Here is a 25,625-nt window from a genome sequence, read left to right as displayed (position 1 = left end):
TGAGCAGTATTAAATTAGTTTATCATAATGAAATATTATCTAATTGAGTCACTTTTACAAAAGTCTAAAATTAAAGACTTTTGTAAAAGTGGCTAAAACTTCATACCTATTGATGTAAAAACTTTAAAGAATAACATTTTGTATACAGTTCAAACAAGAGCTGTCTGACAATAAACTGGCTTTTATAACATTTATTTGAGTCCCCAAATTTTTCAATAACACAAGAACCAAAACTGCTGAACAGTAATAGTGAAAATCATCAATACTGATCTTGACCTCCATTTTGTCACCAGTGTCAACATATGTTGATTTTTCTAATAAAATATTACACTTTCACACATACCTCAAATATCAAATACATTTTTGTTCCAATTTGCAAAATACAGTTATTCTTATTTTTCAAATCATAAATGTCCCACTCTCACATTAAATCAATGACAGTGTAAGTTGCAACTTAAAGTAAACCTAGCGTTAAATTCTTAATTCATTTCACATTAAACAAGAATGTGTCCACAGTACACGTATGCCCCACTTGCACTATCATTTTCTATGTTTAGTGGACCATGAAATTGGAAAAATTCTCTAATTTGGCATTAAAATTTGACTGATGTTATCAAAGGAACATGTACACTAAGTTTCAAGTTGATTGGACTTCTACTTTATCAAAAACTACCTTGACCAAAAACTTTAACCTGAAATTTGCACTATCATTTTCTATGTTCAGTGAACCGTAAAATTGGGGTTAAGACTCTAATTTGGCATTTAAATAAGAAAGATCATATCATAAGGCACATGTATACTAAGTTTCGAGTTGATTGGACTTCAACTTCATCAAAAACTACCTTGACCAAAAACTTTAACCTGAAGCGGGACAGATGGACAGACGCACAGACGGACGAACGAATGGAGGCACAGACCAGAAAACATAATGACCCCTCTACTATTGTAGGTGGGGCATAAAAAAATCTAAATACACCAAATTCTTACCAGTGAAATGCACACCCATATGGCTCAGAAATGATTCTCTACTTCTTAGTTTTTTATCACATAGGGCACATACAAATAGCTTTTCAGTTTCCCCTTCAGATTTTTCTGCAATAAATAACAAAAGAAAAAATAAATAATGCTTCTATAATTGTTTTACAAAATTTTGGAAAACAAAATAAGGAATGCCACTTAGAATAATCTCAATTCATGAAGAACAAATCAAACATAGTAAAATGACTCTGTAAAATAACATGTGCCTTTGAAGTGTGAGTACCTAACATCATGCATATGTCCTTTACCATGTCAATTGATCATTAAAGTGATGTTTTGTACAGTCTGGCTTTACAACTCTTCATGTACCAATCATTGTTTTTTAAGTGAGGTTCTGAAATTTTGGCATATATTGTCAACAGTATACTAGCAGTTAAATTTATCTGAAGTTTGATTTTCATATGAATTTGAGTACATGTCTTCCAGTATATTTTTTTTTATTGTTATCCATATATATGAGCTGCAACTCTTAATACCCAACTTTATCTTTCCTTCAAATAAACCCAAAACAAGAATGTGTCCATAGTACACGGATGCTCCACTCGCACTATCATTTTACATGTTCACTGGACCGTGAAATTGGGGTCAATACTTTAATTTGGCATTAAAATTAGAAAGATCATATCATAAGGAACATGTGTACTAAGTTTCAAGTTGATTGGACTTCAACTTCATCAAAAACTACCTTGACCAAAAACTTTAACCTGAGCTTCACACTATCTTTTTCTTTGTTCAGTGGACCATGAAATTGGGGTCAATACTTTAATTTGACATTAAAATTAGAAAGATCATATCATAGGGAACATGTGTATTAAGTTTCAAATTGATTGGACCTCAACTTCATCAAAAACTACCTCGACCAAAAACTTTAACCTGAAGCAGGACGAATGAACGAATGGACGAACAGACGAACGGAGGCACAGACCAGAAAACATAATGCCCCTCTACTATCGTTGGTGGGGCATAAAAATATATCAGCCTGTGAAATCGATTTTTTTTAGATATAAGCCAAAAACTGCATTTTACACTTATGTTCTATTTTTAGCCATGACAACCATGTTTGTCGATGGATCAAAACTTTGGATACAATTTACAAACAAGATACCCTAAGAATATTTAGTTAAGGTTTGAAGGTATTTGGCCCAGTAGTTCCAGAGAAGAAGATTTTTTAAATAGTTTACGATGACAGACGACAAAGACGACAGACGTCAAATTATGGCCCCCCTGAGCTTAAAAGCCAGTATAATGGTTTGCTGTTTGAATGACAGAAAGACAGACAAGGGTAAACTATATGGCCCAAACCACTTTGTGACAGGGTCATAAAAAAAGTAAATACAGCCAAGCAAATTTATACTAAGGACAAAGCTCTGGCTTGATTTAGACAATTAATGTCCGAAACCCATTCACAATCGGAAATATACCTGAACAACAGTTCACATTACCTTCTTCAACCTCAATATTACTGCCCTCTTCCTCATCTTCTAATGGTTGTATCAAAACTAAAATAAAACAGGAAACATCCTAAGGATCATTTAAAATAAGTTTGGCTGCAAAATGTTCAGTAGTTTCAGAGGAGAAGATTATCTAAAGTTAACAAACATGATGAACAAATTGTTTAAAATTGTCTTTAAACGCTAATAACTCTTTAAGGCAAATTAACAATTTAAGTTATATTGACTGAATTGTAAATCATACTTTGCTGAACATTTTTGCGTTTTACAGTTTATCTACATCTATGATAATGTTTAAGATAATAAGGGTGGAAACAGAATGGCATGGATAGTATCCAGCACACTGAGAGTATTGCATAGCAATACAAAATTCATTGTTCCCAAAATAAAATTTGAGCATGATTTTTACAAAGTTCACATTACCTTCTCTAACCCCAATATTACTACCAACTTCCTCATCTTCTGGTGGTTGATTCAATACTAAAATTAAACAGGAGAAATATAATGACATATGATAAATCATGGCTCCAGATTCAAATATAAATGTGGCCTTGAACAAGGATAGCACACTTATCAGTCCCAATATTATAAGGTATATGGTTTGTTACTGACTCCCTACAGATCCAAAGAGGGTTAGTAAAATACATAGGTGATGAGGCAGGCGGATTTAATATCCCTCTATGGTTTTGTACAGGTCAGTAGTAAACTGTATGAAGAAAATATTGCAAACAGGACTTTTCCTGCTGGGTTCCAAAGAAAAATAAACAATGAAACCCAACAACATCAATAGATGAAGTCACCATTGACAGAAGTTACAACGTAGCTAACCCCCTACAAATCCATAGGGGGTAACCATGTGACAGTGTTTAACCAATCACAACATGATAATTTACCTGCAGTGTGATAATGATTTTTAGAATGTAGATGATTGAAAATGATACAAAAAAAGAACACAAAAATTCAAACTTTACACTCAATTAACAGGAAGAACATGCATATATATGATATAGTAAAACATCTTAAACAAGCTCAGCAAATGATGCTATTGCTTCGAACGAATTCTGTAAATATTCTATGAAATGTTCTCTAGATTTCGTGAATTAATTGAACCATGTAGGAAAGATGTATGGATACACTTAATTATTCAAAGTTACCTTGTTTATTCTCATTACTTAGGTCTAATTCTTGTTTCTCCTCATCTTCATCATCAGATGGTAGTTTCAAAACTAAAAAACAAGAGTGTATGCAATGTTTTGCTAAGGGTTTATCTCAATTAAAACTAATCAAAAATAAATATGGGGTCTGGCAGTTTGAAAATAGGAGACATCCCAATGTCAAAGCTTTATTCCAATCTTATGATACGCTTTTCACATGAAAGAAAATTAATATTCCATTTGCTATCTACATGTAAGTATTTTCTTTTTTTTTTTTTTTTCCTTTATGTAAGTATTTTCAAGTTATCTGAAAAATTCATTAGTGGCAGATCCAGAAGTTTTCATAAGTGCTACAGTCTACAGTCATGCTTCAGTGATTTTCAATATAGTCAACCAAAATTTTCCTAGAAAAGGAGGAGCGGCCCCCTCTAAATCCACCTCTATTTATCTCAATTGCCACCTGGAGATTTTAACCAGGTAAGCTAAAAACTTGATATTAACAATATATAATATACTCTTTCATATGAAAGTAACTCAAGTCATTAGCAAGATGTAGGAAGATGTAGTATGAGTGCCAATGAGACAACTCTCCATCCAAATAACAATTTATAAAAGTAAACTATTATAGGTCAAGGAACAGCCTTCAAAATCGAGCATTGGCTCACACAGAACAACAAGCTATAAAGACATGTAAACAGACAGACTGAACGAATGAACAAACAGGCACACAGACCAGAAAACATAATGCCCCTCTACTATCCTAGGTGGGGCATAAAAATAAAAGCTTGACTGAAAAACTCTGATGATTAACTCATGTGGTAGGCACATTCATGCATTTATGTGTTGGTTGGTCACATATTGAATGTTTTTCTTAATTTTAATTCTTGGATTAATTATTCCTTAAACATTCAGTGTTATGTGTACAAATGCAAAAGGTTATTACTAAATAACTTTCACTGGGGCATACAATTACTATGCTTCTAACTAGGTCCAATACCAAAAAGTAAAATCACAAAAAAAAAAACACATCAAAAACGAATGGACAAGAACTGTCATATTCCTGACTTGGTACAGACATTTTCAAATGTAAAAAAATGGTGGATTCAACCTGGACCTATAGCGAATTGATATTGAATACAATTTCAAAAGGAATGTGGTATTATCAGATTATCACATGGCATTTTTCATATCGCATGTATTATCAGCCCTAGGTTCAATATCAGCCCAAGAGTAGCATGGCTCGAGGGCTGATATTGACCGATGGCTGATAATACATGCGATTGGCAAAATGACATGTTATGATCTTTTTATCATATGCTTCAACCATGGAGAAAAAATAACTGATTCGTATATTGATCCTTTTACATGGTTCTGTAATAGAAGTTTAAAGATTGAAAAGTTCACGGACGTCAGACCCCAAATTTAGTAAATTCGATATGAAATTTTTCTATCATTTGCCTCAATAGAGAAGAAAAACATTTTAATATGGACGAATCGACAAAAACAAACAAAAATTAACAATACACATAATGAAGACTGTTTGGCAACTTTTTAAAGTAACTTTCTAAATTATGTTTGAAACTTTTAAACAATGCATTTATTTAATAATTTGTTGGGTTTTTTTATTTTTGTTTTTATTATTTCACAAAATATACTTTCCAGTATCCAAATGATTGTTTTGTACACTACTTTGTAATAGTTTTCACAAAAAAACGTAGCATTGAAGTGTATTTTCCGGAACTTTTCATATCAGCCCGCTAAGGACCAATTCGAAAAATATGGAATTTACGGTAATTCAATGATATTATCATACAGTAAAAATCATATGTTATTTAGTCTAAGTATATGATAATAAAAGACATACCTCTATGTTTCCTTGTCAAGTTCTCAATATCACTATCACTGTCAGAATATGCCTCTCTATTGCCTATGAATAATTGAGATTATGAAAGAATTAACAATATATGCATGCTGTTTTACTCAACATATCAATTTAACCTAACCAAACTCAATCTTTTTAAGAACAAAATAAATAATATGTGCAAAATATGTGTTATGTGTAACTCATTAACTTTTAGATTTCTCATCAGTGAAACTTGTATGTTAGAATTTTACATTTTGTAATATTTATCACCAGTACCCTTGTAGCCAGTACTTCGGAAAAAAATATTGATATTGTTATATTGTAATGTTTCATAATAACCTTCAATCATAACCGAACTGAACAAAGAAATAACATGACAGGTGCCATGTACGGTACAGGAAATGCCTACCCTTCCAGAGCACCTGATTTCACTCTCGGTTTTTAGTGGAGATCATGTTTTTTCTTAATTATTATTTAATGTCCTTTGGTTTTGTGAGTCTTTGTTTACTCCTTGGTTTTGATTGCTATTGTCTTGTTCCTTGTTTAATGCTCTTCTGCTTTATATTATCAATTCTAAATTCTAGACTTTTTAAATTTCACCCAAGTACATTCTTTAGCTCAGAACTTCTATACAAATTCATATAACATACATGCCACTTTATGACTATCATCTTTAATCTCCAGTCTTCTTATTGAAACACAACATTCTTTCAATGTCTGTAAGATATACATTTAATTTTACAAAGTTTACAAAGTTGACACATAAATAAAGTAAATATCAACAAAGTATCATTTGTTGGGATATAACACAATTCATACAAGTGAATACCTGCATACTTTGAAAAAGCCCAGCTTGCATGAGAATGACACATATTATAGGGAAATAATAAAATGTAAACACACATTTTCAGAATCCTGTTAACAGTGCAGAACTGAGAGTATAAGTAAAGAATTGAACTATGTCTTACTTAAGTAACTTTGTAATACACATGAAATCACTCTGCCACACAGCAAATGCAGATAAATAAATGGATGATTGCTTAACACACATTCATATTGGAGAAATGTTAGAGCCTGTTATCACTTGCTCTGAATTAAATTGATCTTTAAAAAAAACAGCTTGCGTTTAAATTTGAACAATCAAGATAGATCGGGAACTAGTGCCTTAACATTGCAATTTTATCTTAAAATGATAGGTTTAACAATTTCAATAACAAACAAGAATGTGTCCCCAGTACAAGGATGTCCCATCCACACTATCATTTTCTATATTCAGCAGACTGTGAAAATAGGGGAAAATTTCTTATTTGGCATTAACATTAGCAAGATCATATCATAGGGAGCATGTGTACTAAGTTTCAAGTTGATTGGACTTAAACTACATAAAAAACTACCTCAACCAAAAACTTTAACCTGAAGCGGACAAACAGACAGACAGAGGAACGGACGTACAGACCAGAAAACATAATACCCACATGTCACAAGTCATTAACCAAAGAAATGTGAAAATAAAATTTTGATTGAAGACAAGGGAAACAGGATTTATCTTTTCAGAAAAATGACATGAAAACATGGAATATATTTCTTTGTTTTTTATCTTCAAGTTCTGCCAAATTATTTGAGAATATGGATGAAACCCCAAAAGGCCGTCATTTCGAAGAATATATATACCAACGCAACCGTATGTAGATTTATTTTTATATCTAAGTATAACACTTTCACTCTCAGAAAAATCACAATCGATCTAAGAGTAAACACTTAAAGAAAGATAAATTCATAAAAAAAATCACAAGGGTTCCACAAGGGTTCCGTGAACCCTGTGTCTCACCTACTGCAAGATTTGTAGAAATCTGGGATAGTTGAAAAAAGTTATTTTAATTTAAAAAACTTTCACCACAGAGTGAATATTTGTGGACAACAATGGAATGTAGGATGGCTATGTCTTGCTTTTGCAACTACAGTTGCAGGGTAGACAAATACTGTGTGTCTGTTATAACTGAAACCTAAGTACCAATTTGTATATAATATCTACACCACTTATGATGTAAAAAAGAATGACAAATGATTATAAAAGGACTGTAAGTCTTCATCTTTGTTTGGCGGTAACAGAAACATATTTATATGGGACCGTTTTTTTCAATTCAAATTGAAATTACCGTATTTTTTTTTTCATCTGTTAGTGGTCTCTTTCTCCATGGGAGGTTTCGACTAACATCACCATAGTCATATCTGATTTCATCTCCTATATATATATCCCTTCTGGCAAATAAAACTAAATGTGGGCTCCCATCCACAACAATTCTTTTCATTAAAGCATTCTCATCTGCTCCAACTCCATCATTAACAAACCTTCCCATTTGTTTAGAAAAAGTAGCATCTATGCTAAAATAATGATTGAGATACAAAAATGACAATGTTTGTTTCAAGGTAAAATTCAAAATTTTCAGATGACTACTTGTATGTCAGTATGGGTGACATTGACCTTTGACCTATATATAACTACTGACACCAAAATCCAAAAATCAACAGTCCTCTTCCCTACCTAAAAGTCTTCACCTATCATGCCTATGTAATTTTCTTATTAGCCATGAACATGATGAAGACTGTTAGAACTGAAAATTAAACTATTCTACTTTTGTATCTAAAATCATTTCTAATAAGATAAGCAAAAAATTATGACTGCTTAACATTTTAATGAAGAGAATGAACTTAAATGACTAGTAAAACAATTGCAAGAATTCAGAACAAAGCATACTACATGTAGTTTACTTAAACTTTCCCAAAGTAATTCATAGTTTATTCAGTGATATCATAAAAGAACTATATAGAAAAAGAATGATAGTAAGTGGGATGTTTTCTTTATGTCATAATATTCAAGAACAATTTTGCTGTGTAACAAAGGCTTAAAGAACTTATGCATCTGAAACAAATTTTCAAAAGAAACATTGTATTTCATCCAGTAAGTGTGACCATGACCATTTGACCTGCTGACTAATCAAAAACAAATTCAAATAAAGGTGTCTTCACTGCTCCTAAATATATGCATGATTAACAATGGTTGCGGTAAAATTGTGAATATTTCAATCTCATTTTTACCCCTAGTTTCATGCATAAAGTGTCTGAGTATCATTATTCAAATACTGTTTTTTTATGTTTTCTGATTGCCATGATCACTGCATATTGAAACAAATTGTTAGCTAAATAATAAACCTAACAGATAAACACTATTTCTTTAATATGTAATGAAATATTCTTTATACAAATTAAATTATGTTGGCCTACAGGAAAAGTATGTACAACTATTTTTTCAAAATATACTTCAGTCTAAATCCCGTAGTTTCTGTTAAATTCTTCAAAGCAAAACAAAGCCTACATATTTGGCAAAATTCATCAGAGCAGATCAAAACATAAACTTTATCTGTAACTCATCATGGTAGACTCACATGTAGCAGAAGAGATGTTTGACACTCGACAGACGACAGGTATATTCCATGGACGCCAAGTGATGGCAAAAGCTCACATTTCCTTTCAGGAAAGCTAAAAGTAAAAAAGGCTAAACACCTACCTTAAACTTTTGCCTCCATACTTGAAAAAAAACACATAGCAGCCAAAGGTATTGCTGTGTTCCTCCAATCTCCTAGTTCCCTCTTTGTTCGAAACAAGATCCCCATCATATTCCAAAAGAAATTCACCTTTGCTAAAAGATCTTTCAGCAAACACCCCTTTTCCTGTTTAAAAACCATAGAATTGAAAAGGTGTTAAGAAAGGGAAATCCAAAAGGTTCCTTAATGATTAAGCATTAGAGGTATAGATGAACAAAAAGAAAATGTACAGACTCTAATAATTGTCCAAGCTTGATATATCTCTGAATATAGTTACACAGCATAGTTTCTGACACAGGATAAATAAGGTAAAGGTGGTAATATGACTAAGTGGTAACAAGTGTTTAACAAAATATATATAAAATCTCAACCGTTACCAACCTTACAGTAAAAAGAAATCAAGAGGCTCTCAAGAGCCTGAATTGCTCACATTTAATTTTCCTTCTTATACTCCATCATTTTTTTTCAAATTAAGAAAAATTGTCTTAAGGAGGTTTGCGGGTGCAAAAATTGCAGCAAAAAGCTAAACATTTCTTTTTCATTACAAATTTTATCTATTACACCATCAGTAATAACTTTATGATATGGAACAAATATTAACCAAAAGAATCAATTGGACCTAGATGACTTTTAAAATGTTATAACATGATAAAAGCTCTAAATTATCTCCCTTTGGTGCAAAAAAATCCATCAGCAGTGTATCTTAAACTGATCTAATCACAAACTAATACATGTAAACTAAGATAAGTTCCAAAATTCTTGGACTAAGGGGCAAGGCCATATATTCTCCATGGAAATGAGATGTGCCAAAGCGTATACAACTGCATACCAAATATCATTGACCTACCATTTGTGGTTCCCCATAAACTGACCTTATCACTAACTAATACATTTGTACATGTAAAATAAGCAAAAGTTTTGAAGTCAATAAACCATAACTGAGGGGGCAGGGTCAAATAATCTCCATGGAAATGAGATGTGCCAATGCTTATACAACTGCATACCAAATTTGGTTGACCTAACCCTTGCCGTTCTTCATAAACTAAACTAAAATCACAAACTTATACATTGTTGACACCATTACGTCGCCGCTGACGCTGGAAACAGCATACCTATGTCTCACTTTTAGACTCCATCAAGGCAACATAAAAATAATCTACTTTAAAAGTACAATAACTCCTTAAGATGTTAATCAACAATTTTGTTTCATACTGACTTATTTGTAGATCTTAACTTTGCTGAACATGTTTGGTGTTTACAGTTCATCTTTATCTATAATAATATTCAAGATTATAACTAAAAACTGCAAAACTTTCTAAAATTATCAATTCAAAGGCAATACCCCAAAAAAATCAGTTTTACCCCTATCTTCTATTTTTAGCCATAACTGCCATGCTTTTTGACAAAACAGTTAAACTAGATACCCTAAGAATCATTTAACTAAAGTTTGGTTAAAATTGGTTCAGAAGTTTTTAAAGGAGAAAGTCTTTAAAATTGTTAACACTGGACGGATGATGGACAAGGGCAACGGACACCAAGTGATTGAAAAAGCTCACAAGTCCTTTCACGAAAGGTGAGCTAATAACTACAACCAATGAAAATATATATCCTTACCAATTGTATCATCTATATATCTTACAACAAAACCGTCTTTGTCTTTCTTCAACCTGATATATTGTTCAGCCTGATTTTCAGGAAATGTTTCCTGTAAAAAGATAGAGAATTAAAAGCTTTTTATTCATCAGATAGTTTAGAAATAGAAATTTCTACAAAGCTGTTCCTCAACCTTCAAATAAAAACAAATATTCTATAAAATTAAAGTATTAATGATTATGAAAATTACGATTTTTGCTTTATCCTACATATCAGTCTTTTAATGTTTTTTTAATTTCTGTAAAACTTTAAAGTCTTGAATAACAATGAATCTATTTTATTTGCTTTGAGACCATAATATTGTCGAAAAAATTACTAAAAATGATTTGCATTTCTATTTAAGAAGGAGTCAGGGAAACGCTTAGAATACACGATTTTGAGTTATTTTTCTCAGAGCTTCCCCTTACCAAAAAAATTTCGTCTCACCATGCTTGGCAAATATATTTTGCCTCAGTAATAAAAGGGGCTAGTTACAGCCCTGAAATTTAGTTGAATTCAAACAAAGTTTAATTTTTAACTCTTCAAAGCTTCATATGGACTAATTTCAATTCAGGGTCCAAAATGTAAATGCACAATAAGGCCAGGGTTTTTAAACTTTTTGGTTTACGGATTTTTCCTATGAAAAACTCAGGTTGGTCAGTTCAAAAAAGAAAAGAAAAGAAAAGAAAGAAAAATCTTCCAAAAAATATATATTTCACCTTTCTAACAAAATGTTTGATATGCTATTCTGAATTCATGACATTTCTTAAATTTTTATTTAGATGAAATATTATTGCTCAGCTATCATAAACATTGCATTACATCGTGTCCACGGACAAAGAAGAAATTAAACCATTATTTCCTAAACAGATCAGACTGAGGTTGCTCATTGTCAATTTCAGGAAACTAAAGTGAGTAATAATATTCAAGAACAAAAACTGATAAAAAATGCAAACATGTTGTACAGAAATAATTTTTAACATGCATTTATGTAAAAAACATAATAGACTGGTCCACTAGAATAAAGAGGTTTCAGCTCTAAATTTGGATTGTGATTAAATAGTTGACACAGCATAGGTTTCTGACACAAAATGAATGTGGTCTAATGAACTTAAAATTTTCGTCTTTGAGCAATTCACTATGCTGTTGAATATTAATCTTTTCAAAAAAATGTTTGAAGAAATTTTCTTTTTATTTATAAAATTTCAAATGAGTAAAATTGACCCCCCATTTTTTTTTACATCCCCCTTTCCTTTATTCCAAAACCAATCTCAATTCAAATTTCTAATGGAGTTTGCAACAATAATTACTCATTTAAATACATCATAAAATATTAAAATGTAAAAGAAAGTGCTTGTTATCACTGAATGGTAAAGATTGTTTGAATTTATCATTTGGAAGTAAAAGTGAATATACATTGTATATTGTATAAAACAATGATTTAAGTTGATTCAACTACTATTCTGGACAAAGAAAGATAACTCAATTTGAAGTTTCTTGTTATTGCACAATATTGTGCAATTAGATATTTCTTGCTATTGCGCAATACTGTGCAATTGAAAATACTTGCTATTGCACAATACTGTGCAATTGAAGATTTCTTGCTATTGGGCAATACTGTGCAATTGAAAATTTCTTGCTATTGCACAATACTTAATATAACAATTTTGGATCATGATTTGGACCAACTTGAAAACTGGGCCCATAATCAAAAATCTAAGTACATGTTTGATTTCAGCATATCAAAGAACCCCAAGAATTCAATTTTTGTTAAAATCAAACTAAGTTTAATTTTGGACCCTTTGGACTTTAATGTAGACCAATTTGATAACAGGACCAAAAATTCAGAATCTACATACTCAGTTAGATTTGGCATATCAAAAGAACCCCATTTATTCAATTTTTGAAGAAATCAAACAAAAAAAAAAGTTTAATTTTGGACCCCTATTTGGACCAACTTGAAAACTGGGCCAATAATCAAAAATTTAAGTACATTTTTAGATTCAGCATACTAAAGAACCCCAAGGCTTCATTTTTTGTCAAAATCAAACTAAGTTTAATTTTGGACCCTTTGGACCTTAATGTAGACCAATTTGAAAACAGGACCAAACATTTAGATTTTACATACACAGTTAGAATTGGCATATCAAACAACCCCAATTATTCAAATGTTGATGAAATCAAACAAAGTCTAATTTTGGACCCTTTGGGCCCCTTATTCCTAAACTGTTAGGACAAAAATTCCCCAAATTACTACCAACCTTCCTTTTGTGGTCATAAACCTTGTGTCAAAATTTCATAGATTTCTATTTACTTAAACTAAAGTCATTGTGCGAAAACCAAGAAAATGCTATACATGTACTATCAAGTATAATAATACTTGCAGCTCTTTTGTGCATTTTAAGATTTTTTTTATATCCATCCTCATAGCAATTTCGAATGATTTTTGTATGACATTTTGTCGGTCTGACAGAGTTTAGGATACACTGTGAAAAGGGTGAGAAATTTTTCCATTGCTCGATTTTATCATAACATGCATAAGTATCTGAAACTTATCAGATGTCAGTATACATTTTAAATACAGTTAAACCACCTTTAGAAAGGCATATATATTTGTCAAACCAATTAATCTTTCTTCATTTTCTGATGTGGTATTTCCACTGAAACTAGACATAGATGCTATAAATACAATTATTTTTGACATTTGCACCAAATTTTACATTAAAAAGATTACATGATCACAATTTTATCAACAGAAATTCCATAATGTCAGTGATCTTTCAAGTATTCATTAAAAGATTTTGAAAGTTCAACTTTTTGTCAATGTGCATATCTTTCAAATAGAAAGTCTGACAAGAATGGCAGAAAAAAATTAACTTAACATTTGATAATCATTACTTTTATCCAGAAACAAATACAAAAAACTCATTCACAGATAATCTTAAATGTCAGCTGGAAGTGTGCTGAAAACCAATTTTAATTATAAGAAAATTAAAGAATTGCCAAAAAGTGGGCACAATTTTATTTAGAAAAGAAATTGTGAAATGATCAAACTTACAGTATTCTGATTTGCTGTGTTATTTAATCTTGTACTTCTTCTTTCCCTGGAATAATCAATAAGTTATCATAATCTACAAATTTAATTGATAGGCTTAATACTACAATGTATATTCATGTATAGGCACATATTTTGTATATATATTAATTGTTAGTAAGCAGACATAAAGAGCTAGTTTTTACACTTTCCATTTTGGGGCCCTGGTATAGCTTAATTACTGTTGATGTGAGCCAGGGCTCTGTGTTGAAGATCTTCCTGTGGTAACCTTACTTCAAATACAATTGTGACTTGTATGGAGAGTGCTATTTTCATTTACTGGTCATAAAACATTGCAAAATCTTTCGATTGGTAAGCTGGAAGCTCAAAAGATAAGGAAACTTTGTATAAGATTTTTTTTATATATTTGGTATAAATTAACTGATGTTTAAAATAAGTAATTGCTAGTTTAAAAGTTTTCAACAAAGAGGAGGTGGGTTCTGTTCACAGTGTAAATATTTTGACTCTTCCATCTTTGCCTTTTGACCATTAATAGGGTTGTAGAGGGTTTAAGTTTGTGCCAAATTAGCTCAAAACCTGCTGAACGATGTCTTAGATGGCAACAAAACAAAAGATGTCATGTATTTTATCTATTAAACCAAAGGTTAAAGAAAATATTCTAGCTGATACAGATTAGTAAATTTAGGTTAACAGTGAAGTAATTATTCATGTAGGCGACAATAGGGTATATTGGTAGCTTATAGCCTTCTGGGTTCTGTGTTTATGATATAAGAATAACACCCATAAATTACCAAATACTTTACAATGCCTTTAGGTGTACATAAAAAACATCACATATGATAGTGCAGCCTTCCTTGATCAAAACAAGTATTCTTAAGGGTACTATTAAATGCTATATGACTACAGGAAAGAAATATAAACATGACAAATGAAGCATAACCAGCTTAATCTTACGATGAAACTTTGTAAATTACAAAAGAAAAATTCTGGAAAATTTCTTGATATATTTGCATTAGCCATGTTAGCAGCTGTTGTTTCAATTTACAGCAATTACCTTTTTACATAGTGTCACTGTCAGTTACCTTTAAGTTCAGAAGACTTTTATAGCAACTAATACACCCAGGGCAGGTGTTGTACAAGTTTACAATTCTTGTAAAAATAGGTAATTCAAAGTCTCAAATGACCATCATGAAATGATACAAGAGTGCACATGTACACATTGAAATGTCTCTCCTTCTTAACTAATCACTGATATTATGTTGATGGTCATAAATATAAAGGTTTTATTACAACTGTCACATAAACTTAACATCAACCAAGAAAATCAAACATTGACAAATGAACCATGAAAATGAGGTCAAGGTCAAATGAACCATGCCAGACAGGCATTTACAGCTAACAATTCCTCCATACAAGTAACAACAAATATAGTTGACCTACTACTTATAGTTTAACAGACCAAAAGACAACCAGGTGCTCCGCAGGGCACAGCTTTATAAGACCCCAGTGGTTGAACCTTGTACAGTTGGGGCAAATTTGGTCACAATATTCAAGCTTGATTCTGTCTGAATTTGGATTGTGATAAAATTTTTGACATAATATAGGTTTTTGTCACAAAATTTATGTGGTCAAAGATCTAAAAAAAACTATGTGCACAATTAAAGATTTCTTCTTAAAACGAAGTTCAAAATTTTAAAAAATTAAAAAAAAGGAAGCCCTTCAAAAATGGTAAAAATCCATTGCAGGATTGAACCTTGTAGTACAATTTCAGAGAGATCCATACACTTAAAACACAAGTTATTGTCTTGATTGTTTTGGAACCAGAAACATGCTTCTTTTTGGCCCCTAATTCCAACATATTTTTGTGGTATTGAATCTTCTGAAAAAATTTCATGAAGATCTATTCACTCAAACTAAAGTTATTAAACCAATGTGTCTCCGGACAGCGACCACACAGTCAGACACACAACATCATACCATTATACAATCCAAAAATTTTTTTGGAGTCTTATAAAAACTTAACAATGAGCAATGAACCGTGAAAATGGGGTCGAGGTCAAATAAAACCTACACGACTGACATCATGGACATAGAGATCTTTAAATATTTCCATACACCAAATACAGTTGACCTATTGGATATATATATAGTATGAAGTGCCGTTAGTTTTCTTGTTTGAATTGTTTTACATTGTCTTATCTGGGCCTTTTATAGCTGACTATGTGGTATGGGCTTTGCTCATTGTTGAAGGCCATACAGTTACCTATAGTTGTTAATGTTTGTGTCATTTTGGTCTTTTGAGGATAGTTGTCTCATTGGCAATAATACCATATCTTCTTTTTTATATGATAGTAATTTTCAGTATCATAAAAAAGACAATTTTTTTAAAACTTAGCTTTCATCATGAAAATGACAGTCAGGGGTACTACTTGTACAAGTGTATTTTATTTACTTGAAGAAGTAAAAAAAAATATACACATATAAGTAAATTTGTAGGATACTTATACAAGTAAATTTAATTTACTTGTATAGGTAAAAAAAAAATAGCTAAGTTATGTCCCTTAGGCATTCAGAATTTTTTACTTGTATAAGTAAAAAAATCATCCTTTCTTCTTTTCTTGAATTCTTAAGCTTTCTTTGCTCTAATAGAATTTTAAATTGTGTACCCTTTACAGATGTCTTTACTAATCATTTAAGTGTAATTTCATGGACAATGAAAGTCCTATTTGTCTGTTATCTTCTTAACACTGCTTCTTTACAAGCCCCAAAGGAGCAATTTTTGAATGCCTTGCGCAAATATACAAGATCTTTGCTCAATCAGTTTCTTTGATGAATTAATGAGATGAAACATTTAACTTTAATGAAAAAATTTGAGCAAAGCTGGGAAAAATCATTAAAGGCATAACTTTACATCTCAAAACTTGAGGATTTTTGTGGGATTGTAAGAAAAATTTACTTATACAAGTAAATTTTTCAGGAAATTAAGGGGAGATTATTCAAACATTATTTATTTACTTATATGTGTATATTTTTTTTCACTTCTTCAAGTAAATAAAATACACTTGTACAAGTAGTACCCCTGACTGAATGAGGTCAAGATTAGATGACAACTGCTAGTTAGACATGTACACCTTACTATCATTCCATTCACCAAATATAGTAGACCTATTGCATAAAGGAAAAACAGACCAAAACACAAAAACTATTATTCCACTGAACCATGAAAATGAGGTCAAGGTCAGATGGCACCTGTCATTTGGACATGTACATCTTACAGTGCTTCCATACACCAAATACACTATAAATATTGCTTGAAGTATCTGAGATATGAGACTTGACCACCAAAACTTAACCTTGTTCACTGCTCCATGAAATGAGGTTGAGGTCAAGTGAAAACTGTCTGATGGACATGGACCTTGCAAGGTACACACATGCCTAATATAGTTATCCTGAAAATGAGGTCAAGGACATTGGACATGTGACTGACAGAAACTTCTTAACATGAAACATCATATGAACAAAGTATGAAGCAGTGACTTTAACCTGAACTTGGCTGAAGCTGGATAGACAAACAAATAGACGGATAAACAGACGCACAGACGAGAAAACATAATGTCCCTCTTCTATCATACAGTGTAGGTGGGTAAAAAAAAATGTGTGCAAAACATATGAATACCTGGGAAATATAAACTTTGGTTCATAATTTGAAAGATATATTTTATAGTCGAAGGCAATATTAAGATCTTATCTTTTTGAAGCATGTCACAGACAAAATAACTTTGTCAAATCATCTTTGATTGTGTAACCGGAGAGCACGAATTTCATTACAAAATTGCTTGTCTCCATCGGGACTCGAACCCGGGACATCTGTGGTACAAGGCAGCGCGCTAACCGACTGAGCTAAAGAAGTACTTCCTTAGCTCAACCGCTTACGGCTGACTAAGTATCTACTACGTTTTCTAAGGGAAGCAATCCTGCCACAAATGTCATGAATTAAAACTTGCCTTTCATCAATATTATATATACATGTACTATTCTTACAAATTACAAAGTAATTACTCATTTGTAGTATTTAGTTTATCACTGTCAAACCTACATGTATTTTAATGTATCAAGAAATAGTACTTACCAAAAACTACAATTTTCAGTATGGATTAAATACAGATAGAGTTAGACCAAATACATGAAATAATAATGATGTCTGGCAATGCTCTGGGATGGTTTTTTTAAAGTTACGATACTGGCACCAATATTATATATACATTATACAAGGTATACCAGTATTGCGATCTGTCCAAGGAACTGTCCTTGGGCCTATACTCTTTTTAATATACATTAATGATTTTCTAGAATACCTGGAACACAGCAAACTACGACTCTTCGCTGATGACAGTATTATATACCGAGAAATTACATGTCAACAAGACTGCACAAATTTACAAAAAGATCTTAATGCAGCAGCGAAATGGGAGGCTGATTGGCTCATGGCCTTCCATCCTGGAAAATGCACTATCTTAACCATCACACAACAAAAACAACCATTTAAACACGATAACATCCTTCATAACCATACTTTAGAATTAGTAACATCTGCAAAATATCTTGGCGTAACCCTACAGTCTAACTTAAAATGGAACATTCACTACAACAACATCGTATCAAATGCAAATAAATCTCTTGGCTTTCTTAGGCGAAACTTAAAAATTTCTAACTCCAGTATCAAATCCCGTGCTTACCAATCAATAGTGAGACCAAAACTTGAATATGCCTGTAGTCTATAGGATCCACACACAGCAGATTATAAAAATAAGCTAGAAATGGTACAGAGGACAGGTGTGCGGCCCAATATGTATGTAACAATTACCACAACACCAGTAGTGTAACATCCATGTTAAATGAACTACAATGGCCCTCACTCAGTGACCGCCGTCTCAAAACCAGACTTATCATGTTCTACATTGTACAAGGTCATCCATGGACTCATTGCAATCCCAGGGATCTCCATGACCTGTTTAACGATGGCGCCCCGCCATCGTTCAAATGTCTTCCGCCATGGTCAAATGACTTGCTCCATCGTTCAATTGTCTTCCGCCATCGTTCGAAACTGTGGTCGTTTTTATAGCCTGACGCCATTTTTGTAGCAATTTTAATCAAATGCATGTAATTGCATAACACTCAGGCTTTTTTTTATAGTATAATCCAATACAGTTCTCACGCCTAGGGGATATCCGGATTAAAATCGCTAATCATTTGTACCTGAGCTTGTACAGGTAGATCAACAAACCAGAAAGGAGAATATTATCTGAAGATAGACGATTCATTTGTCGAATTATTTAACTAAGTTTCTGCGAATGCTTATGATAATTTAGATTAAATAAATAAATTAATAATCCAGTTACAAATTTTAACAAGTCGAACACGTGCTTTTGTTTTGACTTACGCAATCAGCATCCCCCTTTTTAAAATTTACAAAATAAAACGTAAAACAGTAATTATTATTTCATTTCAAATAGCTCGAGTACTGCTGTATTGTAACGATAATATAGAATTACTTTAAAAGTTAAAAATTATAAACTTTTAATATTTCCTGTAAAGAAATATCGTATCGTAATTCCGAATTCATTTCGTAGTTTACAATGAAAATGATACATCCGCATTTCCGGTTTCTATTCAGACTTGAAAGATGCATGTTGCATAGCATGGATTTGCTAAATAAAGTCATTAAAAACCTTTTCATTTGACAACGTTTGTTAAAAAATACATTTTTTTTTAACCCGTACGACTCGTTTTGTCGTTGCTGCAAATCAACCATACCGGTAATGGTTTCATGACTTCTGAATTTGACAGTGTCCGTGAAAAATAATCTCCACATGATTTTTAACCCCCATACCAATTACCAAAAATAGCAAGAAAACTACATGGTGACCTTTGTGATAGTTATTTGTCATTCTAAGGGAAAGGGAGGGGGCATGAGGGCTTGTCCTTTGAAGAGTTACAAACGGCAATTATGGAAAATATATATACTTCTATATATAGTATTTATAATGAAAATATAATTTAAATAAGCAATGAATTAGCATGTTCACCTATCCTTATGTGGAGGAATGAAATACTTTCGATACCGCTACACTGTACAGCGTATATACAATTTATGATGGTGAAAGTTCCTCCATGGTTCAATTTTCATCCATGGAGATCCCTGAATCCCATCACTAGTCCTCATACCATCAGATACTAGAACAAGAAAATTCCATACTCAAACATTTCGGCAAATGTCCACCTCTAAAGACATTTACAAATGGTCATTCTTTCCGCAAACAATCATTCAATGGAACATGTTGCCACAAGTTGTGGTAGCAAGTCAAACCATTGAAATTTACAGAGATCAGTTGACACCAACTGTTCTCCACAACATAATTTAATTCTATAAATAACAATGTACATATTTTTAATCACTTGTTGTTTTCTTTCATGTAAATATCACCAAGTATTCTACTAAGTAAAAGATAATTTTTTGTTCATATCATATACTCCGCGCATGCAACAGTTCGTAATCTTCAATAATAATGAAGCTGTAACTGTATATCAGAAAATGAAGAAGAAGAAGATCACCAATTACAGGAGATCCGTATGTTTTAATGAGCATCATATTGAACTACCTAATCTAGTACTTGCGTGATGGGTCTTAGACCCTTTGGCTTTGCATATCAACGGGGTAGGAGATGTCGGAAATGATGAATTGGTACGTAATTTCAGAGCCAAACGTCGTGAAGGATGGTCGATCCGAACTGGCATTTTTTCCGATTTTAATGATCATGAAATGAACGAGCCTGAACACATGTTAAACAGAAGCAAGTTAACTCGTACCAAAAAAGTTAACTCGTACCACTGGGATGTCGTCAGGGAGTTCATAAATCCACGAAGCTGCTATCTAAATTCCCGATGACTTGTTTTTTTTACGTCAACTTTCAAAGGTGTCCACCCAACTTGGATGTTCCAGCAATAGCAGGCCCGTAGCCAGGAATTTCCAAAGGGGGGTTCGTTTGACTCACAAACTCGACTTTAACAGTCACAATTCGAACAGAACATCGACTTTAACAGTGCTTATTTGTTTTTAAGGGGGGGTTCGTCCGAACGAACCGAACCCCCCTGGCTACGGGTATGAATAGGATATCATATGATGTGACTATTCGTGTCTACCTTTGGCGGTCACTAGTCGCGTCCTTGTCGTGTCCATTTTAGATGGTAGAATGGTGAATGAATCACTAAGGTTTGACGTCTCTTTATCACCCTTGGAGGGTGGTTTATAGAATTCAAAGGAGTGGTGTTAGCGTCCTGTGTCTAGCTTTTAAGATTTCTACGCATTATATTTTCACTACTAAGAACAACTACATGTATCAATAGAACGAACCTTTCTTGCTTTACAAAGGTATCTGCCTCTTTTGTTAAAATGTTGAATAAATGTTTTTCTACCCGTTCTTATAATTCTCTCAAAAGTTAACTTTTAAAAAGCAGGAATCGTGTTTAACTATCCGAAAACATATATTTGTAGGTCATGTGCTGCTATTTATTGGCACATACAAACAACATCTCTAATTTGTCTAAGTGAAAAATAAATTCAAAAGAGAATAAAATGCATAAATGTGATACAGTTTGATCTATGAGCTCAGGATACATTGGTTCACCAATTTCGTGAAATAGTTTTATAGTGTACTATGCAACCAATGAAGTTCAGTTCAGTTCAGTTTCTTGTATATTCCTCCATTAAATGTGGAGCACTACCCAAAGGGTATAGTTTGAGCAACTATTTACACCTTAAAACATAGGGAAACAATAAATTAAATTATATACAGATAGAGTAATGAACAATGGATTGATAAATTAATAAATACTCACATTTTGGATATTCACAAAAACCTTTTCTTCTAACTTTCACACAAATTTCAGAAATATTCGGATAAAAGTCTCACAAAAAAGCAAATATCAATAATTAACTGTCGTGTGTTCAAAACAACGTAGCTTTGAATGTTACAAATATCACGTGTTATGCGAACACCACTGCAGTAATATGAGAGTTTTATGTCAAACCTGATTGGATGATGTCTGGAAAGATGCATACATTCGGAGTATTGTACCGCAATAATATGGATAAAATTATGCTCACTCTATTGAAGATGTCTATATTTTCTATTAGAGAGGGTCGTAAACAATTTGTACATGTTGTAATAAGACAACTTTCATGAAATTTTCGGTTTTCCGAAGGTACCTAATGTATATAAACATACAAATGTAGGTGGTTATAGTTGAAAATTTAATATCATATCTATAACACTTTATTGTTTATCGATAAAAAAAAACATACAAACAAAAAATTAGTTGTATAAACGAAGGAAGATATTAATGTAGAGAAAATTCATATTTGATGTAATATTAAAAACTATATCTCTAAAAATACCCCTTCCCTTTTTTGGTACACAATAAGAAGAATTTTCACTTGTAGAAAATTGTTTTGCGTATTCCGCGCATTTTGAGAAAGTATAACGCAACACTATATTAATCCCACAATTCATGTAAAGTTTCATGTCAATCATACTAACAGATGCGCCAAAAAGCGCAATTGTTTCCTAAACGGAGTGGCTATTTATCCAGCTAGCCGGACGAATAATGCCAGGGCTATTTGTCCGGCCATTGGAATGCGCATGGCATATTATGTGCGTTTGGGAGTGCGTTTGACATATGTGATATTATCTTCAGTAGCACAAGGAGGGGCGCGCTTAATTCGATCACTGATTTTCAATTTTAAGATCACGACTGAATTCGGCGATATCAACGTTTGTGATAAATTTTGCAGTTTTCAGAATTTGACAACGGCATACGAAAGTATGAACTTCAAAGAATGATATAATCTATAAAAAAAAAGAGAGAGACTCAAGAATAATTGAAATCACAAGGAATATGGGAAATAAAATGTAATTGCTCGTAGAACTATAGTTTTACTAAATAATTCGACTCGAATCAGCCGAATGAATGGTGGAAATGATTTTCAAATCAAGAGTACTAGTTGTTGAGAAAGGCCTTAACAATGGCATGTCTAACTTAATAAAATATAATTATATTCCAAAAATGAATATTGCAAGTAGCCCTTGGAATGGGATATATATTAAGGGGAGGGGTTTGAGGATACATGTGCAAAAAGTGGGGATGTTGGATATATAATTATAAAAAGTGGGTTATGACATATAGGGGACATTAAAGGTGGGGTTTGGAGAAAAAAGAAAAGAGGTATTTGGGAAAAAGAGCACACCGTGTCACCTCGACCACATCACGGAAATAAAATAGATGAAGTAATAAATATGGAATATATATGATTTGTTTTTATTATTCGTAATCCAGATTGGACTATGTACTAGTATATAAATTAAGAAAGAAAAAACTATTACAATTACCAGTAACAAGATAAGGCCCTTACAATAAAGATTACAAACATATATGCTACCCCCTGGTGCTACTGAAGATAATATTACACGCACACACAAATAGTGACATGCGCATTGTACTGGCCGGACAAATAGTCCTGGTTCTTTCCTAAAAATGTTTTATACCCGTAAATTTGATACTCTGTTTCGGATACTAAAAGTATGAACAGATTATTGTTTGTTAGTGGCTTTGAACTAGCTGTCAGTTAACTGCGAGTACTCTCAGATCTGTTCCTGTCAGTGAACTGCGAGTACTTTCAGATCTGTTCCTAGTGTCTTTTTGTTGTTGGGATGTACAAATACCCGGCCACGTTCTCGTGTATTTTTGTCCATCTGATGAGTTAAGCCTTTTTCAACTGAATTTTATAGTTCGTTCTTATGATGTATTGTTATACCACTGTCCCAGGTAAGAGGTCGGGATAGCTGGGATCCCGCTAACATGTTTAACCCCGCCACATTATGTATAAATGTGCGGCCTGTCCCAAGTCAGGAGCCTGTCGTTTGTTTATGTTTTACATATTTGTTTTTCGTTCATTTTTTTGTATAAATAAGGCCGTTAGTTTCCTTGTTTGAATTGTTTTACATTGTCATTCCGGGGTCGTTTAGAGCATACGGTTACATATAATTGTTAATTTCTGTGTCATTTTGGTCTCTTGTGGAGAGTTGTCTCATTGGCAATCATACCACATCTTCTTTTTTATATAAAATTGTTGACGCCGTTCACGCCAATCGAAGTTACACGACAACAGTTTTCACTAAAGCATAAATGACTTTAGCTTTAGGTAAGTCCTATTTTTTGGAAACTCTTGGCTCTATTTCTAACAAGATGAGGCCTGAATCATTCACGAAACGTTCGGGGAGTGGCAAACCTGATACCACAAGTTTTTAAAATATTAATTATAATAAGACGCTGCATGGACACCAAATTTGGAAGAGAAATCTTCTCCGGACTGAAAGAAGCGCATTGCGACAAACAAACTAGCATACTAGGCATGACACATTATTTGACAGTTTAAATTAAATTCTCTATTTTTCCAAAATATTATCTTATTGCCATAAAATTGAGAATGGAAATGGGGAATGTGTTGAAGAGACAAGAACTCCATAGAACAGACAACAGCAGAAGGTCACAAACAGGTCTTCAATGCAGCGAGAAATTCCTGCACCCGCAACCAGTTTATATACATGTATATACGCCCCATATGTGTTTTCTCAGTATGCCTTTTGTTGATTATTAAACTTCTTTCATATTTTTATCGAATTTATATTTCATTATGGTCTTATAATGAGACTACTATAACACTATATGTGTTATAGTAGATCAGTCTTAGGGATGACATCAAAAGTTCAATGAAGAATAAAAAACTTAATTCACATAGTTTTTTTCACTGACCCCCACACCCCCCTCTCTTAACTTAATTTTGGAAAAATTGATCGACCAATAGGGATATATGTAAAATCGATTTTAGATTAACAAAACTTGCAGCAATGTTGACCCCCACCCCCAAACTATTTGAATGAAGTTTTTTTGTCCTACATCGATCTTTTGATGTCGTCCCTTATTTAACAAATTATAATCTAACACTGAACGACATTTTTTTTACATTAATGGGATTTTATTTGACACTGTGAGTTTTACAAGTTTTTTCCGGTATATATATATATCAACTAGTTTTTTTCTCTTTTGCATGACACTAAGTTATTCCATTCTTACATTAGACACCACATGAAACCCAAACAATAAGGGAAACAGTTTCATTTTTAACTGCAGTACGCAATATATGAAAATGTTTACATTTATAAAGTTTTAGATTATATAAAAAGGTTGGGGTAACAGAGCTCTAGCGAAACCCTCTATCAATTAAGTATTGAAGCAGCCCCCTTCCCTTCCAAACAAAGCTGCACATCGTTTATCGGTTTATGGTACAACATCGTTAGTGATCGGTATAGGAAAGAACAGTTTATAAGGTTCTCAGGAGCAAGTCTGAGAAGTTTGACTGATTTTTGGGGGTTTTCAACCGATCTATAAAAATCATAGATATGCGGACACTATGGTTCATGTTGACCTTTTGGCTAAAATGGCTGCATTTTCACCTCAAAATTTACTATGAACTAGTACAGACAAACCTGTGCATCTGGAAAAGTTTGAATACAAAGCATGCCTAGATAACTAGAATTCAAAAGCATTGTATAATTCAGAAAATTTATAACTCAACTGGATTTTGCAGTGTACTTTTTTTTGCTTGATATGGTCCACTCCGGTACACAGTTAAGTCACCAATTATTGTCATGTAATGTACATATATATTGTCCATCTATTGCCCATTTCAAACAAAACAGTTCAATCCAATAA

The 25,625-nt window shown here is 32.6% G+C and overlaps 2 protein-coding genes across 7 annotated transcripts in view; one reads left to right on the top strand and one right to left on the bottom strand.

Moving 5' to 3' along the window:
* Positions 1-21,805, bottom strand: part of LOC134714828 (uncharacterized) — a 43,390-nt gene extending 21,585 nt beyond the window's left edge. For 3 of the 6 annotated variants that reach the window (XM_063576431.1, XM_063576430.1, XM_063576433.1), the window contains exons 1-11: positions 21,693-21,804; positions 13,800-13,845; positions 10,724-10,814; positions 9,073-9,235; positions 7,664-7,889; positions 6,158-6,224; positions 5,508-5,570; positions 3,644-3,715; positions 2,913-2,969; positions 2,481-2,537; positions 988-1,092 (exon numbers count right to left, since the gene is read on the bottom strand). In XM_063576431.1, coding sequence (XP_063432501.1) covers positions 988-1,092; positions 2,481-2,537; positions 2,913-2,969; positions 3,644-3,715; positions 5,508-5,570; positions 6,158-6,224; positions 7,664-7,889; positions 9,073-9,235; positions 10,724-10,814; positions 13,800-13,845; positions 21,693-21,694 — 949 coding nt within the window. In that variant the 5' untranslated portion in view covers positions 21,695-21,804. Of the gene's footprint in view, positions 1-987; positions 1,093-2,480; positions 2,538-2,912; positions 2,970-3,643; positions 3,716-5,507; positions 5,571-6,107; positions 6,225-7,663; positions 7,890-9,072; positions 9,236-10,723; positions 10,815-13,799; positions 13,846-20,455; positions 20,576-21,692 lie in introns of those variants that run through there. The other 3 variants (XM_063576432.1, XM_063576434.1, XM_063576435.1) reach the window with 3 other exon arrangements.
* LOC134716470 (von Willebrand factor A domain-containing protein 5A-like) overlaps positions 1-25,625 on the top strand; it is a 390,229-nt gene that overhangs the window by 302,188 nt on the left and 62,416 nt on the right. The window lies entirely within an intron of this gene.

The sequence above is a fragment of the Mytilus trossulus genome, chromosome 4 (assembly GCF_036588685.1).
Source record: "Mytilus trossulus isolate FHL-02 chromosome 4, PNRI_Mtr1.1.1.hap1, whole genome shotgun sequence".
Lineage (NCBI taxonomy): Eukaryota > Metazoa > Mollusca > Bivalvia > Mytilida > Mytilidae > Mytilus > Mytilus trossulus.
The sequence above is the reverse complement of the archived record's forward strand: the minus strand, read 5'-3'. Positions and strand labels throughout refer to the sequence as shown.